Below are 19,178 nucleotides of genomic sequence, written 5' to 3'. Positions count from 1 at the left end.
ACGCATCCCCCAGGATTCTGCAGTTGGAAAGGGGGTTTCAAACGCTGTCTTAAATCTGACAAACACTTTGTTTAAAGCACACTGAGGCCTTTATTATTAAATGTATGCCAGGCAACCTAGTACCAGTGGAGTAACAGTCTTTGGAACCGTGCAGTAATAATGTGACTGTGCAATTCTGCAATACTGTAAATACATTTGACTATTTATTCACTTTACCTATATTTGTTTGTTTATCCCTTGGTGCTGTAACAGTGTGCATTTCCCTGTTGTGATATTACAGTAATAAAAGGATATTGAATCTTGAATCTTAAATCTGGACCCACCTCTGACTCCTCACCCATCCGTTCTGCATCGCTGCCACTTCCGCCACTGCCGCCTTCGCTTTCAGACAGCTGCTGGTCGTCGGGCACGTTGTCGTAGATGCTCATCCGATGATCCAGCACACGAAGCGGACTGGGGACTCCGACGTCACAGGAAGAAGACGACGACGAGGGGTCCTGGTCACCAGTGGCCAGCGATGACGTGGCGCGGGGACAGTGGTCTCGCTTTCCGCGGTAACCGTGGAAGCTCCCGGTCCTCCAGTTGACTGAGGTGTTGTCCATGATGGGGGACAGGATGGTGTGTTTGTGTGCGAGAGAGGTGGGGAAGGTCCCCGGTTTGTGTCCGTGGGGGATCTGGAAGACCAGACCCTCGCGGCTGCTGCTGTTGTTGTTGTTGTTGTTGATCTGGTTCCTGTAGTCCTAAGAGGGTGAACAGACGGATGAGTGAAGGTTCAAATGAAAGAAATGAAAAAGATAAAGACTAGGGCTGGGTACCGAATTCAATACTTTTTAGGTAAGTAGTATTGAGTTTAAGAGCCAATTAGTGCCCTTGGTATAAATAGGAACCAATCTCACATAAGTTTTTGACCACACGCACAAATGCACACATGCACACCAACACCACAACACTACACTACACAGGCATACAAACAAGCAGTGATTTGTCTGGAAACTCAACTAAGATCTCATGGAAATAAATAGAACCAAAGGATTTAACTGCAAATATGACTTTATACTGACTTTCATTGATCGAAAAGGTAAACAGTGCGTCAATTACTCGTGGAACAGCACCTCAGGGGTTTAAAGCTTGGGCTTAGCCTCTACATCGAGTATCGAAAAATATGTCGTCATTCAATACCCAATTTCAATACCTAAGGAGTAAACCTCATCAGCGTCAGTGAGATCTAATAATGTCTGTGATTGGCTGTCTAACATTACACGTCATAGAGCTCACATAGTAGGAGCTGAAAAAGAAATGAAAAGATTTGTGCCGTAATGTGTGAAGTTGTAATTTCTTTTGATGAAATTTGTTGGCAACTATTTTATAATCAATTTCATTATAGTTGTTGCAGTCCTAGTGATAAGATAAACTGTGCTGTGAATAACACTAATTGAAACATTTTCTCGGACCGACCTCCGTTCCTGTGTGGTTCTGGTTGTTCCGGGTCGTTCCACCAACGACTCCGACCCCGCTGTTGGAGCGTTTGCAGTTGGCCCTGACCCTGGCGACCGGGCTGGGCGTGCTGACGGTGCTGCTGCTCTCTGAGTGGCTGTTACTGCTGCTGCTGCTGATGGTTTGAGGAGACGAGGGCAAGGAAGACGCCCGGCTGTTGGGTCGACCCTGCAGGCTGGACACATTCAGGGAGGGAAAACGCTACAGTTAGAGCTGCACTGGGAATGACCCAATGAGTAAATGTACTTAGTTACATTCTACCACTGCAATTCTGACAGCATTATTTTTTTTTTTCCATCCACAAGAAAAAGATCTTTAACAGGTTTTCAAACCTTCTAAATAGCCAGAAGTGACATACAGTATCTTCCTGCTTCTTTAATTGTCAATGTTATTTTCCAATAATGCATTAATTTATTTCTTTCATTATTTTTAATAGAGCTTTCTATCTATTCACAATCATCACCTTTGTGTGTGTGTGTGTGTGTGTGTGTGTGTGTGAACACCCTGCCTATAGAGATCAGAACGGCCCCCAACCTTGCTATCTTCAAGTCGTTGGTAAAAACCTATTTATTCTCATTAGCATATTTATCTCCTTTTTAGGTTGGTTCTTCTGTTTTATACTTGAGTCTGTGTTTTAAGGTTGCTCTTAGCTTTGCTCTTTTTATTTTCTTATATGCTTGCTCTGTAAAGCACTTTGGTCTGTCTAGCGGCTGTTTAAATGTGCTATATAAATAAATGAACTTGAACTTGTGTGTGTGTGTGTGTGTGTGTGTGTTGTGGCGGTATCTGTGCACTGGGATCTGGTTAAAAATGAGTCTTTTAGGGTGCCCGGATAGCTCATTGTCGTGATATCAACTTGTGCAATAAACACATTTTAAAAGGCTGAGACATATCGCGAAAGACAAGAAAATATCAGTAGACAACTGATTTAGAATGTAACTCTCATTTGTTTTTTTAGTGGTGCCTTTAATATTTAATATGTAGGAAATGATTTCTTTTCATTTGTTTTCAATTCAACAAGCAATTTGTTGTATTTTAGCAGAATACTGTAAGCAGCTGAAATGCAGAACTGAGAACACTTTAATATCCGATTCATGGGGACCCAGGTTCCATTTAGCCCAAGATTATTTGTTCTGGGAGATGGGTCAATCCTAAACGGGATGGATAAGCACATAAGAAGCTGGGTCGATGGATAGGGCGGCGGGATAGACTGGGTGTAATGTCTAGACTAGAAAATGGTGAAAGTACCAGAACTTTCTGGAGAGCTCTTAAGAAGCTTTGTGCTGGGGAGAGACATGTAAGATGGGCTTATGGTGTTGTCATTTATACATATGTTTATTTGGTTTATGGTTTATTGTCTATTTTGTTCATGGTTGCGAGTGGTGTGTTTTGTATGTTGTTAAATAATAATAAAAAAATGACAATCATAAAAAAAATCCTATTATTTACGGCAAGTAATATCGTTATCGCGATATTCAACAACGTTATCACATATTTTCCTCATATCGCTCAGCCCTAAATTAGCAATCCACACTCCTCACCTTGACGGGCCGTGCAGCCTCTCCATCGTCTCGTGGTCTTGGACCTGAACCTGAACCGGCCCGCTGCCAACGTGCCAGGCCCGACTCCCGCCGTCTCCACCGCCACTCTGAGCAGAGGCGAGGAGGCCAGTCGTTCCCCGCAGCCTCAGTTTCTCCATCTTCCTCAGCAGACTGGTGCCCTTCTTCCTGGGCGGTTTGTCTGGGAAGCAGCCCTCGGCCTCCAGACTCACCGTGGACGATCCTCCACCGCTGCCACCAGGTGAGGGGGGTCCACTGAACGAGGCTTCCAGAGGAGGCGTCTTGTTGGCGGAGGAGCAGCGGGAGGAGCTCCTGCTGGTCTCCTGGTCGTCTGCGGTGCTGGTGGTCGTGCCGACGGAGGCGGCTGCGGTCGTGGTTTTGGCAGCATCCCCGCTACTCTTGCGGCGTCCGTTGTGGCCTTCGCTCTCAGTGCTGCTGGAGCTGTGGATGGAGCAGACGTCGTGGCGGTCGGCGACCTCGCACAGAGACTCACCCCGGGGTCCGGTGGGGCTGTCGGACAAGCGAAGGACGTCCATCGCGGAGTCGAGGCGCCGCCATCGCCGCGTCCGCCTGTCGTAGGTCCAGTTGGGGCTGATGGCGCAGAAGTCTTCTTCGTCACAGTTGTCTCCCTGAGGGAAGAAAGAGGGTTCAGACCAGGGCTGGGTAGGCTGAATTCAATACTTTTTAGGCACCGACTGAATTGCCTAAAGCAGGGGTCTTCAACGTTTTTGAGGACACCCTAACTGAAAAAGTCTCTTTTTCATATAATGCAACTTCATTATATGTCAGCTATAGGCCTACTACATATAATTAAGTTGCATATTAAACAGTAGACATGCACTCAGACAAACACAGAGGCCTGAAATTTACACAAATACACAGTTTTCAATAATTTAAACAAGCATGAACATGATTAAACACCCCCGAGTGCTCTTCAAGTTGCCCTAGTTTAAAGAAATCCTATCAAGTTGTTTGTGTCCATCCAGTTGCCATTTACAAAGAAAAAATAATGATACTAGCAAATTAGTAGGGAATTTGTTTGCAAGGCAGCCTGATTAATCAAATCACAATTAGGCTACATATCACATAACTATATTAATATAAAGGGGTGCCACTAAAGGCATTGTCGATTCAAGTGTCTAAACCAAAAATCAGCATTCATTCTTTGTAACTTCAGCTTCTTGTTTCGCTCCTGGACTTAACTTACTCCTAGAAATATATATACGGTTAAAAAGAAGGAGGAGGAGGACTGATCCTTTGCTATCAGTCAAAGTCAAGTGATGCTTAACGAGGAGATTTCACGGTGGGACGCTCCCCGCGGCGCCAGCTGCTTCGTTATGAGAGTCCCCGCCGCGTTTGAGTTTCTTGGTGTTTGCTCTCCACACTCACCCTGCGTTTTGATCTCCGGGACTCCAGCCTCATCTCCACGCATTTGTTTAAAGTGCTTAATCTCCTGAAAGAGAAAGGGGGAGATGAGAGTGGATGGTGGGTTAGACTGGCAGTGTAACATAATAACAGTGACCTGCTCTACAAATTCTTTTGTATTGAATTTGCCAATTCATGTCTTATACGGATGCAACCATGGGCTTAAGTTTCAAAAAGCAGCAGTCTCTATCAGAAGAGAAAACCTTAACAAAACGAGGGTTAAAACAGCACCTTAGTGCTGTTTGTACAGCATTTTGGTCAGCTTAAACTGTGTTTAAATGTGCTCTAGAAATAAACTTTACTTACTTACTTTACAAGAGACAGGGTTTAGAGAGCAATTCTCAACAAAGTAAACGGAAGTACATAACCTTTGTGTTGTCCATCGGGTCACCGGGACCTGAAGGACAACACAAGGTTTAAAACTTAGTTGTTTTTTTTATAATTAAATCAAAAATGAAAAACCAGTGGCCTTTTAAAAGCAAGCTTAAGGCAGCCAGTTTAATCCCTGAACCAGCGGGATAAATCTGACGAAAGTGCCTGTGTCAAAGGTGATAGCCTATCATATATATATCAGCAGAAACAAGCATGTAAACTCGTGGGAATAAAAAGGCAGATGATGTTCAACAGGATGTTCAACACACCCGTTTCAGTTTTTAAAAAAACGTGGGCGCCCGGATAGCTCAGTTGGTAGAGTGGGCGCCCACATATAGAGGTTTACTCCTCGACGCAGTGGGCCCAGGTTTGACTCTGACCTGCGGCCCTTTGCTGCGTGTCATTCCCTTTCTCTCCCCTTTCATTTCTTCACCTGTCCTGTCAATAAAGGCCTAAAAATGCCCCCAAAAAATGATCTTAATTAAATTAAAAAAAACAACGTGTTGCTATGTTTTGTCCGGGCTGAACGTGGCCCTGTACACCTGTGTTACCTGCAGAGGGAGTCGAGGGCATCCTTATCCAGGAAGTCGTGATCACGCTTTGCCCACTCAATGTCAACGGGGAACCTGCAGTCTGACACATACACACACACACACACACACACACACACACACACACACACACACACACACACACACAAAGACAAATGAAATAACAAGACGCTGTCTGAAACGTCGTTTGTAGCATCTTGGAGATGACTCTGCGGGCTCATATTTACCTTTGAATAATTGCACATACTGAGGGAAGCCGGCCGCTTGCAGCCAATCACAGGCCTCCTTGGCTTCAATCTCTGCAAACAGCGAGAACGAAAACAGCATTTTTATTCAATTATAATCGTTTCACGCTCCGCCCGCTTTAAGAGGGCAAATATTTGCCCTTAATCAGTCGGCTGTTTATGAAGTTTAATTACATTTGCATTTGGGTTGGGGGAAAAAAAAAAAACATTGAGAGAGAAAAACTGGAAGCACATGCACTGAGCTATTAATTATCTGTGACTCTTGGAAGAGGCCATTTTAATTACTGCTAATTGGCTGAGTGTTGGCTTGGGAGCTCCAGAAAGGGAATGAAAATGTATTTTTCTCATGTGTCCCTCCTCTTTATCTATCCGTCTGCCTTGGTTGGGCGGATCAGGACGACAGCTGTCACATATGCTAGTGATACCCATGAAAAAGGATTCATTTCAAAGGTGGTTTTCTGTTTGTTAGACATAGTTGCAATTTTCTTATGGACACAGAAAAAGCATTCTGAGCTTTGGGAATTTTTGTGCCAATGCTGGGATCTTATCGTAATGTAAGAAACATAGAAGCCCACACAACACGTGCATCCTTACTCCCGAACCAGTTTGATCAGTTTCAACAAAAACGTGGCAAAATTTGGTCCCTTTAATATTTGAACGCCTATCAGCTACATTACCATTTCTTCAAACCCTGAGCTTTCGAAGACAAAAATATGTACTAGGTTCTCCAGTCAGTGCCCTTGATCAAGGCACTGGCTCAGATCTGGAGTTGGTCCCCGGGCGCTGTGATTGGCTGCCCACTGCTCCCTTGAGGGATGGGTTAAACGCAGAGAATGAATTCCGCTACATTTATGTGTATGTGACAATAAAGTACCTTTACCTTTAACTTTAAGAGAAAGAACAAATAGACATAAAACCAAAGAGAAAGAAAGACATGAACCCAAATATCCCTGATGGATTCTAATTAGAAGGGCAGAGAGTGTCCAGGTAGGCTGAAGTGTCTTTGGGAAGAACTATCCTCTTCGATTTCTTATCATTTAAAGTAGAACTGAAATTAACATATACATACTTGTGTGTGTGTGTGTGTGTGTGTGTGTGTGTGTGTGTGTGTGTGTGTGTGTGTTAGAACATGTAGTGGTGCATTGTGGTCAAACAGACACACTGACTGACTGAATCTTACCACCTTGTGTGTGTTTTTTGCTGTTAGAATAAAAGGAGTGGGTTTCTGAGTGTTACATGTATGGGTCTTGACATAAGGACCCGTGTGCATGTCTGTCTAACAGACTTCTACATCTTTCTATAAATTAAAATGTGATTTTAGATTTTTAGGGGTAATTTGGAGCTTTTCAGGAAGAACTGTCACAATACTCAACATGTTGCTTCTGCAAGTCGGTATTCCTTCTCTTCATTTTCTTATCATTTAAAGTGGAACTGAAATTAACATATACATACCTGGGTGTGTGTGTGTGTGTGTGTGTGTTTGTGTACTGTATACAACATATAATATCCTCTGTTCTGACCTGTGTACTACTACTTGGTTTTATCCTCCCTTTAAAAATGGAAAATTATAGCAGCTGCAGAATCATTTTACTTTATATTTCCTCGAAAAAAAAACTGTTTAAAGTTCTAATTACAATATAACATGTCATTATTATTAATATTGTGATGGCCTGCAATCTCAACCATATAAATTGTACTGTTATGAGACTCTAGGTCCAAATCTTATTTTGAAAAGCATTTGTATTCTGTCCATTACCATTTGTTGCAGCTTTATAAAGCGACGCCAGGGACACGGTGACAGGAGTAAATAAATGCTCCTCTGTACTTTTATGTCAAAGTGGCAACCATTTTATCACACCCAATTAAGAGGAACACACACACACGTATACTTGTTAAGGTGTTTGACATAATAATGCTATGGCATACACTCATGATGGGCACACACGTAGGCACAAGAAGATGACATGCCTTAATCCACACTTCAAAACAATATTAAAGACGTGCACTGCAATAGCTGTGCATACACTGACACACACAATCAATTAACCTCCACTGCAGTCAAGAATGGATGTCAGGATGTTTAAGGAGCGAGCAAAATCATTTTCTCAGTGTGGTAGCTCAGTCCAGAAGAGGATTTGGATTTTCTGAGAGGGTCTCAAAATATTTGTCCACCACATGCCTCCCTGAAATGTTAAACCTCTCTCTCTCTCTCTCTCTCTCTCTCTCTCTCTCTCTCTCTGAGCATGAGAGGCCCGTCGCGGCTAGAGTGCTGCCAAGGGCATTTCTTGTTTTCATATTCAGACAGCATGAAATATGGCCGACATTAGTCTCCACTAAAGAACAGCAGTTTGCCCGTGACCGATCGGGTCTTCAAACACTTCTTGTCTGGTGGTTGTGTTTGTTTTACTGCCTACTTATTCACTCCAGCCGAGATGAAGGAAAGGCACCTAATTCATATTTCTTTTTTTTTTTTTGACTTTTCAAAAGTTTTTCTTAAAATTCACTTGACAGTTAGATGGAAACTTGGCTTACGAAATGGTCTCGCTGTTTTCCCAAGGCAGCCGGGGATCAGGAGAACAGTGTGTGACACAAAGCAGATGGCCCAGATATGTAAACACTGGGGGTGGGGGGTTCAGCAAATATGGCAATCATCAAAATGACAGAAGGGGAAGACAGAAAGACAGACAGAAGTTAACTGACTTAAAGTGAAGAACGGGCAAAGAAATGAACGATTGAATTATAAAATACAGAGGAATTACCAGAAAGTGTGTTTACCCTGACCCTTCAAATGTCCTGCTTGTTAACCGTCTGAGTGTAGAGCCCATTTTCCGGCGTCGCGATGGAGATGTGACATTTGAGATAGAAAAGGGATCAAGTGTGCTTGCTGAGCGGCGGTCTCACATGTCCGTGAGAGGATCTGTAAAATCCAGGGATATGTGAATACACCAGTTAGAGCCGGTGAACTTAGCGAGACCCCACATCGCTTTTTCACTGCTGACATCACTCCAAGCACTGTCCCTATCATTGCTGACACTGAAAGATACAGCCTGTCATTCTGCAACCTTAAGGGTCAAAAGTGAAAAGCTCTTGACGTTTAAACCACTTTTCCACCTTAAATGTGTCGAATATTCTGCAACTCTGGCTCAGAGAAGGAGCTTCCGTTGAAGACGTTTGAGTTTGCAGTCCTAGAGCCTGCCGGGTAAATCGCAGTGGGGAAAGTGAATGGTTATCTTTTTTTTTTTAGAATTATCTTGGGTCTTGAGTCTTTTGAGTGAGACATCCAAACCAAAATCACTCCAAGGCAGTTGTGGATGAAAATGGATTGGAGTTGCACTGTAGGTACAGCTGAGATATGAATGTATTGGAAGTCAAAAGAAAGAGTCGGTCGAATCCTGGATTACAAGAGAGAGAGAGCCCCGAAACAAAAATGTGTTTGATTTCATTTCTTCAATGCTACAAGGTGTTTGGATGTTAGCTGCACGTAGGCCTCTTTTAAACACGGAGGCTTCTAAAAGGCAGTGAAACATAACTGAAACATTTCAACATCAAAACACAGAAATCCTAGCCTGGCTGACACCAGACCCTTCTCAGGTGTAACCGAGAGGGGGTCTGGGAAAGGTTCATTGACAGCTCATTTCCAAAGGGGCGTCACCAACGGACGCCACTCAAATGCCTCTGGGCGCAATTGAATAGTCCTTCAACCAATCAGACCAAAGATCCGGGTGATGCTGCGCTTCGGTAGCCGTCATGTTGAATGTAAACAAAAAGCTGCTCGCCGTCGCTGAGCTATCGTCGTCGCTTAAAGCCCGCCTCAGCGGTTGTGATTGGCGCCTCGATTTTGGGGACATTGGAAATGGGTTTCCAATATTTGAAACACAAGAACATCATGGAGTCAACAGATGTTGACGTCTTGCAGCGAGATGGAACCAAGTCAAAGGAACAACTGTTCAACTTTGTCTACGGCGACATCCGGAATAATATCCAGAAATCTCTTTTCCGCCAGACTGACTTGCAGAGCAAATCTCAAATTTGCCGGAAGTTCGTCAGGGTTTAACCAGGCTACAGAAATCCAGGAAGCAAAGAGGTAAACTGCACTCAGTGTGTTCGTGTTTACCGATCCGTCTGCCTGTGATCGCCCAAAGATTACCCTTTATACCAAAGAGGTGAGAGCAGAGAGGAAAGTGTTGCGAGTCCAGTTTTGCCTACATGGAGTGCTAGCTCAGCTTCTGGACAGGAGACAGTTTGGGTTTCCGACTTAGGATTTAATTCACCTCTTCCATGTGGGTAGAGAAGAGTCCGATGTTTCGCTTCGCCATTTCGACTGATTGCATTTTAAATGTTAAAGCAACACTAGAGAACCTTTCCCGCTTCGGTCCCCCTACAGGTTGGAAGCGGAATTGTCCATTACATTACATTGTCCAGTTCATTCGAACTACGGATCTGCTACCCGATCTGGCAAACTTGCATAATGTACAACACAGTCTCACGGCAGTTAGTGAAATGGTCACGCTTATTTTAATTTATTGATTTGTGTACCGGACACGATTATATCGTTTTTTTTTGTTTTTTTTTCGTGAAATGGTCACGCTTTTACGCTTTTCTTAATTTATTGATTTGTGTACCGGACACAATTATGTCTTTTTTTTAGAACGGGGAAAGTACATGTCACACGCCGGGACATGACCCGCGTCTCTGGGGGACACGCAACAACAACGGGACGGTTGTGTTTAGAGAAAGAAGAACGGGGAAAGTCAACCGTCAACAACGGGGATATAAAAAGCCACACGCGGGACACGATCCCTGGTCTCCGGGGTGAAAGTCCTGTCTTGTTTGACTCATCCACCACCCCGACCAACCTCCCTACGCGGATTTTCGGCTTTTCATACTACTGCCTACCGTAGTCGTGATGTGATCACGAAATATGCTTTCCATTTAAATGCATTACATTAAAATTCGTGGTCACCACACGAAAAAAATGACATAATCGTGTCCTGTTCACGAATCAATACATTAAATAACGTGACCCTTACTGCCGTGAGACTGGGTCGTAATGTAAGGTAATGGACAATTCCGCTTCCAACCTGTAGGGGGACCGAAGCAGGAAAAGTTCTCTAGTGCTGCTTTAAAGGATATGTTTGACTGTGGCTCTCAGCCCCAAGCCCATTTGTTCCAACTAAAGATTTAAATTGTGCAAAATTATGCCACAAACATTTAGTTTAATTTTAAAACATGCCAACTCATTTCCTTAAAGTAGTACAATTAGTTTGGGACTATGTCTAGGGTTATTTGGTGCCATGTTTAAGAACGAGGAAGGAGTAGACAAGAAATCGATTCAGTTGTCAGAGCGTGGCTAACCTAACTAATAGCCCAACTTGCAGTAAAAGCTTGCAAACATTAGCCAGCTTGCCTGGCCAGTTTGTCTTTGTCTGCTAAAAATCAGAGAAGCCAGATACACTGCTAGTGATTGAATTAAAAATAACATGCCATCCCCTACCCCAACAGAAGATGGGCTAACAATTCAGAAACGGTGATATAACAAGTCTAAACATGCAGCTAGGTCTCTGGTGACAATAAAGCCCCGTTCACACATGCACTGCAAACCTGAACTTATCTAGACATTACCCGGCAGATGTACCCTGTCAGCTCCCTATTAAAAAGTCTGCGTGATGTCCGATTGCAGCGAAAGTGTGAAAATTCACAGCAACAAGTAGGTGTGTTAAGGACGTTTCTATTGGCTTGCCCAAACTGGAAGAAAACAAGGGGTAAAGAAGAAGTGTGATTTACATGAAGGAGGCAACGAAAATGTTTAACTGGAGAGACAACGAGACTCAAGGGCAGACGTGGAAATCGTCAGACAAATTCAAGGAACACCAATAGACTTGGTTGTTTGGGACCAAATTATGAATGGCTCCGTGACCGCGATATAATCCCTGTCATGTCCTTTCTGCTGCCCACTCTACCCAGGCGCCACCTCTCGTCCAAACCAAACAGAGTATTTCCAGCCCCCCAAGCAACAGCGCTCAGCCTTTCCGCCAATTTTTTTCCGTATCCACTATTGCAAAATAAAAATCCCCCTGGGGCCCAAAAAGGATTTTCCCCATAGGCCATCATTGTTAAAGAGACGTCTGTAAAACTGCTGCCAGGTCACTTCAAATTACAAACAAGGTCGGTTATGACTCTTTCAATTCTGAATTTTTGATCCATGGACTTTTCATATTTGAAAGAATTCCCTCGGGTTTAAAAATCTGTGACGTCACCACAAAGTAAAGTCTATGGGCCAGGCTGGAGAAACACTGCTGCGCATATTTATTGGTCAGCCTATCATGGAAGTAAACGTAGAAGCTTAGAAACTTTTTTAGCGTACGCGCCAAGCGAGCAACTCCATCGAACTGAATAGGCACCACTTTGGGATCCGGTATCCAGTTAATATAAAACATCCATGAGTATTTCTAGTAAGTGAGAATGCGTCTGACACAGACAATCTCCTACACGCGTGAAGGGGAACTTCCAGACAATGTCTGGACCTGATTCCTCGGACATAGTCTGGAATTCATATGAGAAACCGGCTCAAGTCATTTGAGTGGGACGCAGAGAAACAAAGGTGCAGTAAAAACATACGTATTCGGCTCTCAGAGAAACAAGAAGTTACTGAGAAGAAATGAGTCCAGTGAGGAACAAAACCCTCCACACCTGCCAGAATCAACAATAAACTTTATACTCTGCTAGTTTGTTTGGTCAGCGTCTTTGAAAGCCACATTCAGGGGCCCCTCTCTACTCAGCTCAGCGTTTACGTAAGTGATGCTATCTCCTGGGCTCCTGAACGAGCACAGCAGGCAGTGGCCTCTTCCCTTTCCAAATGACTCTGCCTCTGAGGAAGTTGTGATTTGGCCCCTCTGGGGCTCCGATAAGAGATTTGGATGTGCGATTAGGGCGGCCCTGCCCTGCTAGCGCCAGGAAGCTGGACAGCGTGTGTCTGAATGCTGAGACGTGCTCGGTGGACCGTTTGTGTTTTGGTGTTTATGCTCGTCTGGACACCAAAGCTTTGACCCGGACTTACAGAAATACTGCCTAGGGTCATGTAGGCTTTAAAGTTTTTCTGTCAAAGCGATCACACCACAGAACTGGATCTGAAGCCCCGTTTTGACGTATATTCTCTTCTTCTTGAGGCTGATTACAGTGTGTGGCAAAAGTACTCACTTCCCATACTCAAGTAGAAGTACAGATACAATAAGTAGAAGTACTGATTTACCTTCTGTACTCAAGTAAAAGTAACAAAGTACAGGCTTGAAAATTTACTTAAAGTATAAAAGTAAAAGTAGCCTTACGAACATGGAAAAAAGGCTCTTTATATGCCATTGCTTACATTTGAAATGGATGTCAGCCAATAGGCCTAAAACATCACATATATGATTATTGTGACAGAGACTGGGACTCCAGGTTAATAAGATTCTGACTGAGGAGCAAGATATGAATTCAGTTGTGATTCTGTGAGAATTCACAGATCCAGTTTCTCGTTTTTAATCTTCCCCTTAACATTACCGCCATCTAGCCGCAATGATTTGCCGCGAATGAATGCCGCAGAATCTGTCGAGTCGTCTTGTAGTGGTGCGTCAAGTGCAACGCATTCTCCCATCCAATTAGATTGAATTCGGTATTGATGACGCGAAAAATAATAACGGTAACTCCACTGAAATTATTTGAAACTCAAGTAACGAGCCAATTTTGTAAAATGTAAGGAGTAGAAACTACCGATATTCATGTTAAAAATGTCAAGGAGTCAAAGTAAAAAGTCGGCACAAAAATAAATAGTAAAGTAAAAATATCTGAAAAATCTACTTGAGTACAGTAACAAAGTATTTGTACTTCGTTAATTCCCATCTCTGTCAATTAGCATCTGCCTGACTGCCAGTTCAGGAATATCAGTGTTTTAAAATCCAACACATTCTAATTTTTTAGCGCTTCAAAATATGACGCTTGGTCAGGTGCCTTTGGAGTTTGTTACCAACGCAAAAAGTCTCCTTTAGCGTCTAGCCCTTTGGCGTCATATTTAGCCGGCTTGGTCGGGATTCTTGGCGTCACTTTTTGATCCTCTGGGTCGGGACGTACGTTTAACTAACATGCGGCACAAGAACGGGAAACAAACCCCGGTCTTCTGGGTCAAAGTCCTGTGTTGTTTGACCCATCCGCCACACTGATAGATTTTCGGTCTTTAATACTATTTGCTACCGTTGTCGCTCTTATCATACATCATCTTACAGCGCCGCGGTCGAGCTGCTGCTCTGCCCGGTGCGTCCCATAACGACGCTAAAGGTGTGGTTTTTGCGTCGGTATCTGATGCTGAGAGCCACTGACCAAGCGTCAGTACTTGACGAGTTGGGAGTGAGAACGACCTGTTCAAATCAGACTCATGTCAGGATACTGTGGGAGAAACATGATGCAAATTTTTGCAAAATGTATCCTTATTTACCATATTTCTCATACTAGAACCACAACAGAATAATACATCCACGAGGTTAGCTCTTTGCCCCTGTTTCCAGTCTTTATGGTAAGCTAAGTTGGCTGAAGCTGCATTTTTAACTTACAGACATGAGAGTGATGTTCTTATCTATCAAAGAAAACAAAGCGTCAAGATGTCACACTGTTCCTTTAAGTGGAAGTGAATGCAAGGCAACTTGTCCCTTCATTCGGCTACATGTTTGCTATTTAACCGCCTGAGTCTAACCAAATCTGCAAAAGACTAAAGCCACACAAGCTCAGCTTTCTCCTCTCCTGTCTCACACAATCAGCCTTATTTCTGAGCAGCCCAAATTCTTCCTTCCAAAGTCCAATATTTAACTGATGCTTTTAGAGCTTTCACACCACTTTTACGCCTAACTAAACACCCGCACAGCTGGTGGGGGATAGAGTGCAGCCACTGCGGTTCAGGGAGACGCTTGAGAGTGTCTCACAGGGCTTGGAAGGTGTGGTTGAAGATCAGAGGTATGTCAGCTGTCAAAACGGCAAACAATGCTTCCCTCTTCCTATTTACGTTTTCTCTTGACGGTATTCCCCCGTCAGTCCAGTCGGATCAGCAAGGGGAAGTTTAAGATGTCTGGGCTGTGTGTATCTGCCTAAAATAATCTAAAATAACCTCTCCAGCCCAGGAAGCATTTTAAATAAAAAAAGGAAACATCCGTAAAACTGATGACAGGACAACCCCAACTGCAACCAAGCAAGCAACGAAACGACGTAGAGCTGAGTGACACGTGAGTTTGTTTTGCTAGATGGTGTTTTAAGCCCCCAACGTCTCCTTCCAGGCAGCGCTGCGACTGTTGACTTCAAGGCACCTAACCCTAGCCATTGCCTAATCTTAGTGCCTTCCAGGCAGCTGCCTGGAAGGAGACGTTGGGGGCTTAAAACACCGATAAACGTTCGTTTTTGAAGCAGGAGAAAAAATGGCCACCTGGTCACAAACGTCCTTAAATTAGGGCTAAACAGGTCACTAAAATGTGTTGAAAACATTTAAGATGAAAAATCAACGATACAGTAACAGAGTCTTGATGCGTATTTGATCAGAATCGCCTTGTTTGACAGTTTGAACCGAGTTTTGTGAGCCTGGTGCGTGGCGCTGGACGCAGAATGCCAGTTACGTTCAGTAACCACGTTGGGTAACTACTGCGCTTCTCTGTCAGTCAACGTCTTAAAACCCGCCCCATGAGAGGTAAACCGTTGTAATTGGCCCGTCCAGGTTCTGGCCGGCTATAAACATGGATATATTATAAGAACTGGATACAGCATGGAGATGGAGCCCCCTTCATTCGTAAGAGAGTTGCTCAGTGGCGCATTAAGCCAAAACAGTTAAGTTAGAGACCTCCACTGGCCGAGACAGCTACTTCCAGTTTAGCTCTCCACTAGTCTATATTCACGACATTCCACTCCCGGGATTGCTCCGGTGCCGCCGGAAATTCCTCCAGATGTCCTTATTTTCGGCCGGATGTCCGTTATCTTCCGCTTTCTCTGTGTTGACATTTTTAAACCCCGGTGGATTTCTAAAGGACTATGGTTATGCTCCTCAGATCTCTGCAGGGTAAATCCAGACAGCTAGCTAGACTATCTGTCCAATCTGAGTTTTCTGTTGCACGACTAAAACTACTTTTGAACGTACCCGTGTTCCACCAAAACAAGTTCCTTCCCGAGGCTGTTTTGCTGCTGCACTGGGGCTCCGTACGGCGCTTAGCTCCGCCGAAGACGATTGTGATTGATTTGAAGATATGCTTATAAACCAGACCACGTTTTTCTCCCATCCCGGAATGCTGATGAGAACTAGCAAGACAAGTGCTCCGCTAACTTGAATGGGAATTAAATGATTTAATTGTGCGTCTCTTCTAGACTTTCCAATTGTTTTCGGACTGAATGGATCAAATTCTGATCCGGAAACGAGTCATTTTTTGGGGGATGTGGCGCTCAATAAAAATTATCCACTGGTGTACAGATGTCTATTTCATCATGTAAGTCTATGGGGAATAAGTATTTTTGGGCCAGAGGGCATCACGTGACAGGCCGGGAGTTGCAGGTCGACTGTTTGGCCATTTGCAACAACACATCAGTAGGGTCAAACTAAGCTGTCTCTGAAGGTCTCGACCCAGCTAACGTTCCCTATTAGTGGGTGAACAATCCAACGCTTGGTGAATTCTGCTTCACAATGAAAGGAAGAGCCCACAATCCTGTTATCCCTGTGGTATCTTTTCTGACACCTCCTGCTTAAAAACCCCCAAAAAGTCAGATGGATCTTGAGGCCCCGCTTTCATGGTCTGTATTAAAAAAACAAGATCAAGTGAGCTCTTGCTCTTCTGCTCCACTATCTATGGGGTTGAAAGGTTAAAGTCCGTGAAGTTGATTGGCAATTACTGTGCTATAAGAGACATTTTTATATTCATATTCCCACACACTGTCATGACTAATTATACCCGTTCACAGAAATAGATCTCAGGAAAAAGCTAAAGTTGCCACTTCTTTCAACTTTATTCTCGTTAAAATAAAAAAAGACCCTCAGCTCTGACCAACAGAAACTCTTTTACAAATTGGCAACATTTTCAATTATGTTTTTCTTAAAAAGTGTAGCTAGTGCGTTAAAGTGAAAGTTTACTGAACATGTAGACGTAGACCCAGTCTGGGTTTCAATACCTTACCCAAAGGCTTTTTTTTTCTGTACACAGTAACATGTAACCAGCTAATGCAGACTTGCCTATGCCCCGAGCCAACCAAGGAAACGAAATGCAAACAGAAATTCAATGAATCCAAACAACAAGAACCACCCTCCAGAATTTAGTTTCAAGCCAAAAAAATTGACATCTGAGAACCAGATCGCACAAATTAGTCTAGAATGGTAAATGTAGATGTAGTTTCTTTCATTCTGCTAAATAACAGAGGATCTTAACTGACCCTGGCAGACCAGGATAAACCAGGAGCTGTGATTCAGTGAGAGAAATTCCACAGTTAATATGGAAAAAGGCCACCGTGATGGGGATCCCGAAGCCTGCCTATTGTCATTGTGACTTCGAAAGAGGGAGGGCTACAGCTGCTGGGAGACATCAGCTTCCGAGTCAGGTTACATTCCTTTTAAGTGATAACAGCATGGACTGGATGGAACACTTTCACCTGTTTATTGTGCAGAGAAGTAAGCCAAAGGACAGGTTATCACGATTATGTGGGGGTCACAGGTTGATTAAAGGTCCCATGACATTGTGCTCTTTGGATGCTTTTATAAAGACCTTAGTGGTCTCCTAATACTGTATCTGAAGTCTCTTTTATATAGACCTTAGTGGTCCCCTAATACTGTATCTGAAGTCTCCTTTATATAGGCCTTAGTGATCCCCTAATACTGTATCTGAAGTCTCTTTTATATAGACCTTAGTGGTCCCCTAATACTGTATCTGAAGTCTCCTTTATATAGGCCTTAGTGATCCCCTAATACTGTATCTGAAGTCTCTTTTATATAGACCTTAGTGGTCCCCTAATACTGTATCTGAAGTCTCCTTTATATAGACCTTAGTGGTCCCCTAATACTGTATCTGAAGTCTCTTTTATATAGACCTTAGTGGTCCCCTAATACTGTATCTGAAGTCTCTTTTATATAGACCTTAGTGGTCCCCTAATACTGTATCTGAAGTCTCTTTTATATAGGCAAGGCAAGGCAACTTTATTTATATAGCACATTTCAGCAACAGGGCAATTCAAAGTGCTTTACATAAAACATGAAAGAGCATTCAGAAAACAATTAAAAACATTCAAAGTCAAGAATAAAATTTACATTGCAGTATAAGAATTAAAAAAAAAATATATATAGACCTTAGTGGTCCCCTAATACTGTATCTGAAGTCTCTTTTATATAGACCTTAGTGGTCCCCTAATACTGTATCTGAAGTCTCTTTTATATAGACCTTAGTGGTCCCCTAATACTGTATGTGAAGTCTCTTTTATATAGACCTTAGTGGTCCCCTAATACTGTATGTGAAGTCTCTTTTATATAGACCTTAGTGGTCCCCTAATACTGTATCTGAAGTCTCTTTTATATAGTCCTTAGTGGTCCCCTAATACTGTATCTGAAGTCTCTTTCCCGAAATTCAGCCTTGGTGCATAATTACAGCCACTAGAGCCAGTCCCACAATGAGCTTTCCTTAGGATGTGCCATTTCTGTATCTGTAGCTATTGAGGAGGAGAGAGGGGGGGGCAAGGTGGAGGGTGGGGGTGTGGCCTTGACCAGCTGCCACTTTGCTCGTTTGAAATCAATGATGTCTCTCTCTTTCTCATTTGGGTGGGCCAAATTCTCTGGGCGGGCAAAGCAGAGAAAGGGGAGGTAACCTTGCTCCTTATGACCTCATAAGGAGAAGATTCCAGATCTGAGCTTTCATTTTCTCAAAGGCAAAGCGTAAAAACGTAGCAATGTAAATGTAGCCTAAGATAATAGGAGAACAGAAGACACATTTCTACTGCACCAAATTCTTTTTATTTTTCACACTTTCTTAGAACCTTTGCTTTCGCTTGTGAATCACTGTATAGTTGTACCTTGATTCATATACGTAAAAAAAGGGAAATGGCCAAATAGGTTGGGAACCAGACTACAGGGTTTTCTGGCCTTCTGTGAGGAGAGGTCATAACCATCTCTCATATTCAGTGTCCATAAGCTCAGGGTAACCCCCAGAAAAGTTCATTAGCTCTGTGGCAAGTGTCTTTTTTTCGACCAGGGCCCAGGTGGGGGCCAGTCACAGACTGATGGCAGCATTAATGTGGAGCCCAATAGTTTCTGTGACAACAGAATCGGGAAATGGATAATTTAAAAAAGCTATAAGACAGATTCCATGAGGCCCTACTTTAAGTCAGTGCTAAAAGCTTACCCGGAGATTTGAAAATGTATACCTAAGTTTTCAATCGAGCAGTTCCACTGTAGCTGTAGTTTTCCAGTGGCTTGGGCCTGGTCGGGGGAAACTTAGGCCCATTGGGCCACCAGGTTTTTAATACACTGGCGGAAACCTTGATAAGCTGTTCAGGAGTCT

At 43.4% G+C, this 19,178-nt stretch overlaps 1 protein-coding gene across 5 annotated transcripts in view; it reads right to left on the bottom strand.

The window, feature by feature from the left end:
* si:dkeyp-23e4.3 (rho GTPase-activating protein 7) overlaps positions 1-19,178 on the bottom strand; it is a 159,951-nt gene that overhangs the window by 41,040 nt on the left and 99,733 nt on the right. For 4 of the 5 annotated variants that reach the window (XM_039777632.1, XM_039777633.1, XM_039777634.1 and 1 more), the window contains exons 2-7: positions 5,629-5,700; positions 5,402-5,483; positions 4,443-4,506; positions 3,036-3,682; positions 1,456-1,669; positions 324-740 (exon numbers count right to left, since the gene is read on the bottom strand). In XM_039777632.1, coding sequence (XP_039633566.1) covers positions 324-740; positions 1,456-1,669; positions 3,036-3,682; positions 4,443-4,506; positions 5,402-5,483; positions 5,629-5,700 — 1,496 coding nt within the window. Of the gene's footprint in view, positions 1-323; positions 741-1,455; positions 1,670-3,035; positions 3,683-4,442; positions 4,507-4,846; positions 4,876-5,401; positions 5,484-5,628; positions 5,701-19,178 lie in introns of those variants that run through there. The other variant, XM_039777636.1, reaches the window with a different exon arrangement.

The sequence above is a fragment of the Perca fluviatilis genome, chromosome 16, assembly GCF_010015445.1.
Source record: "Perca fluviatilis chromosome 16, GENO_Pfluv_1.0, whole genome shotgun sequence".
Lineage (NCBI taxonomy): Eukaryota > Metazoa > Chordata > Actinopteri > Perciformes > Percidae > Perca > Perca fluviatilis.
This window is presented reverse-complemented; position numbering and strand designations above follow the sequence as displayed.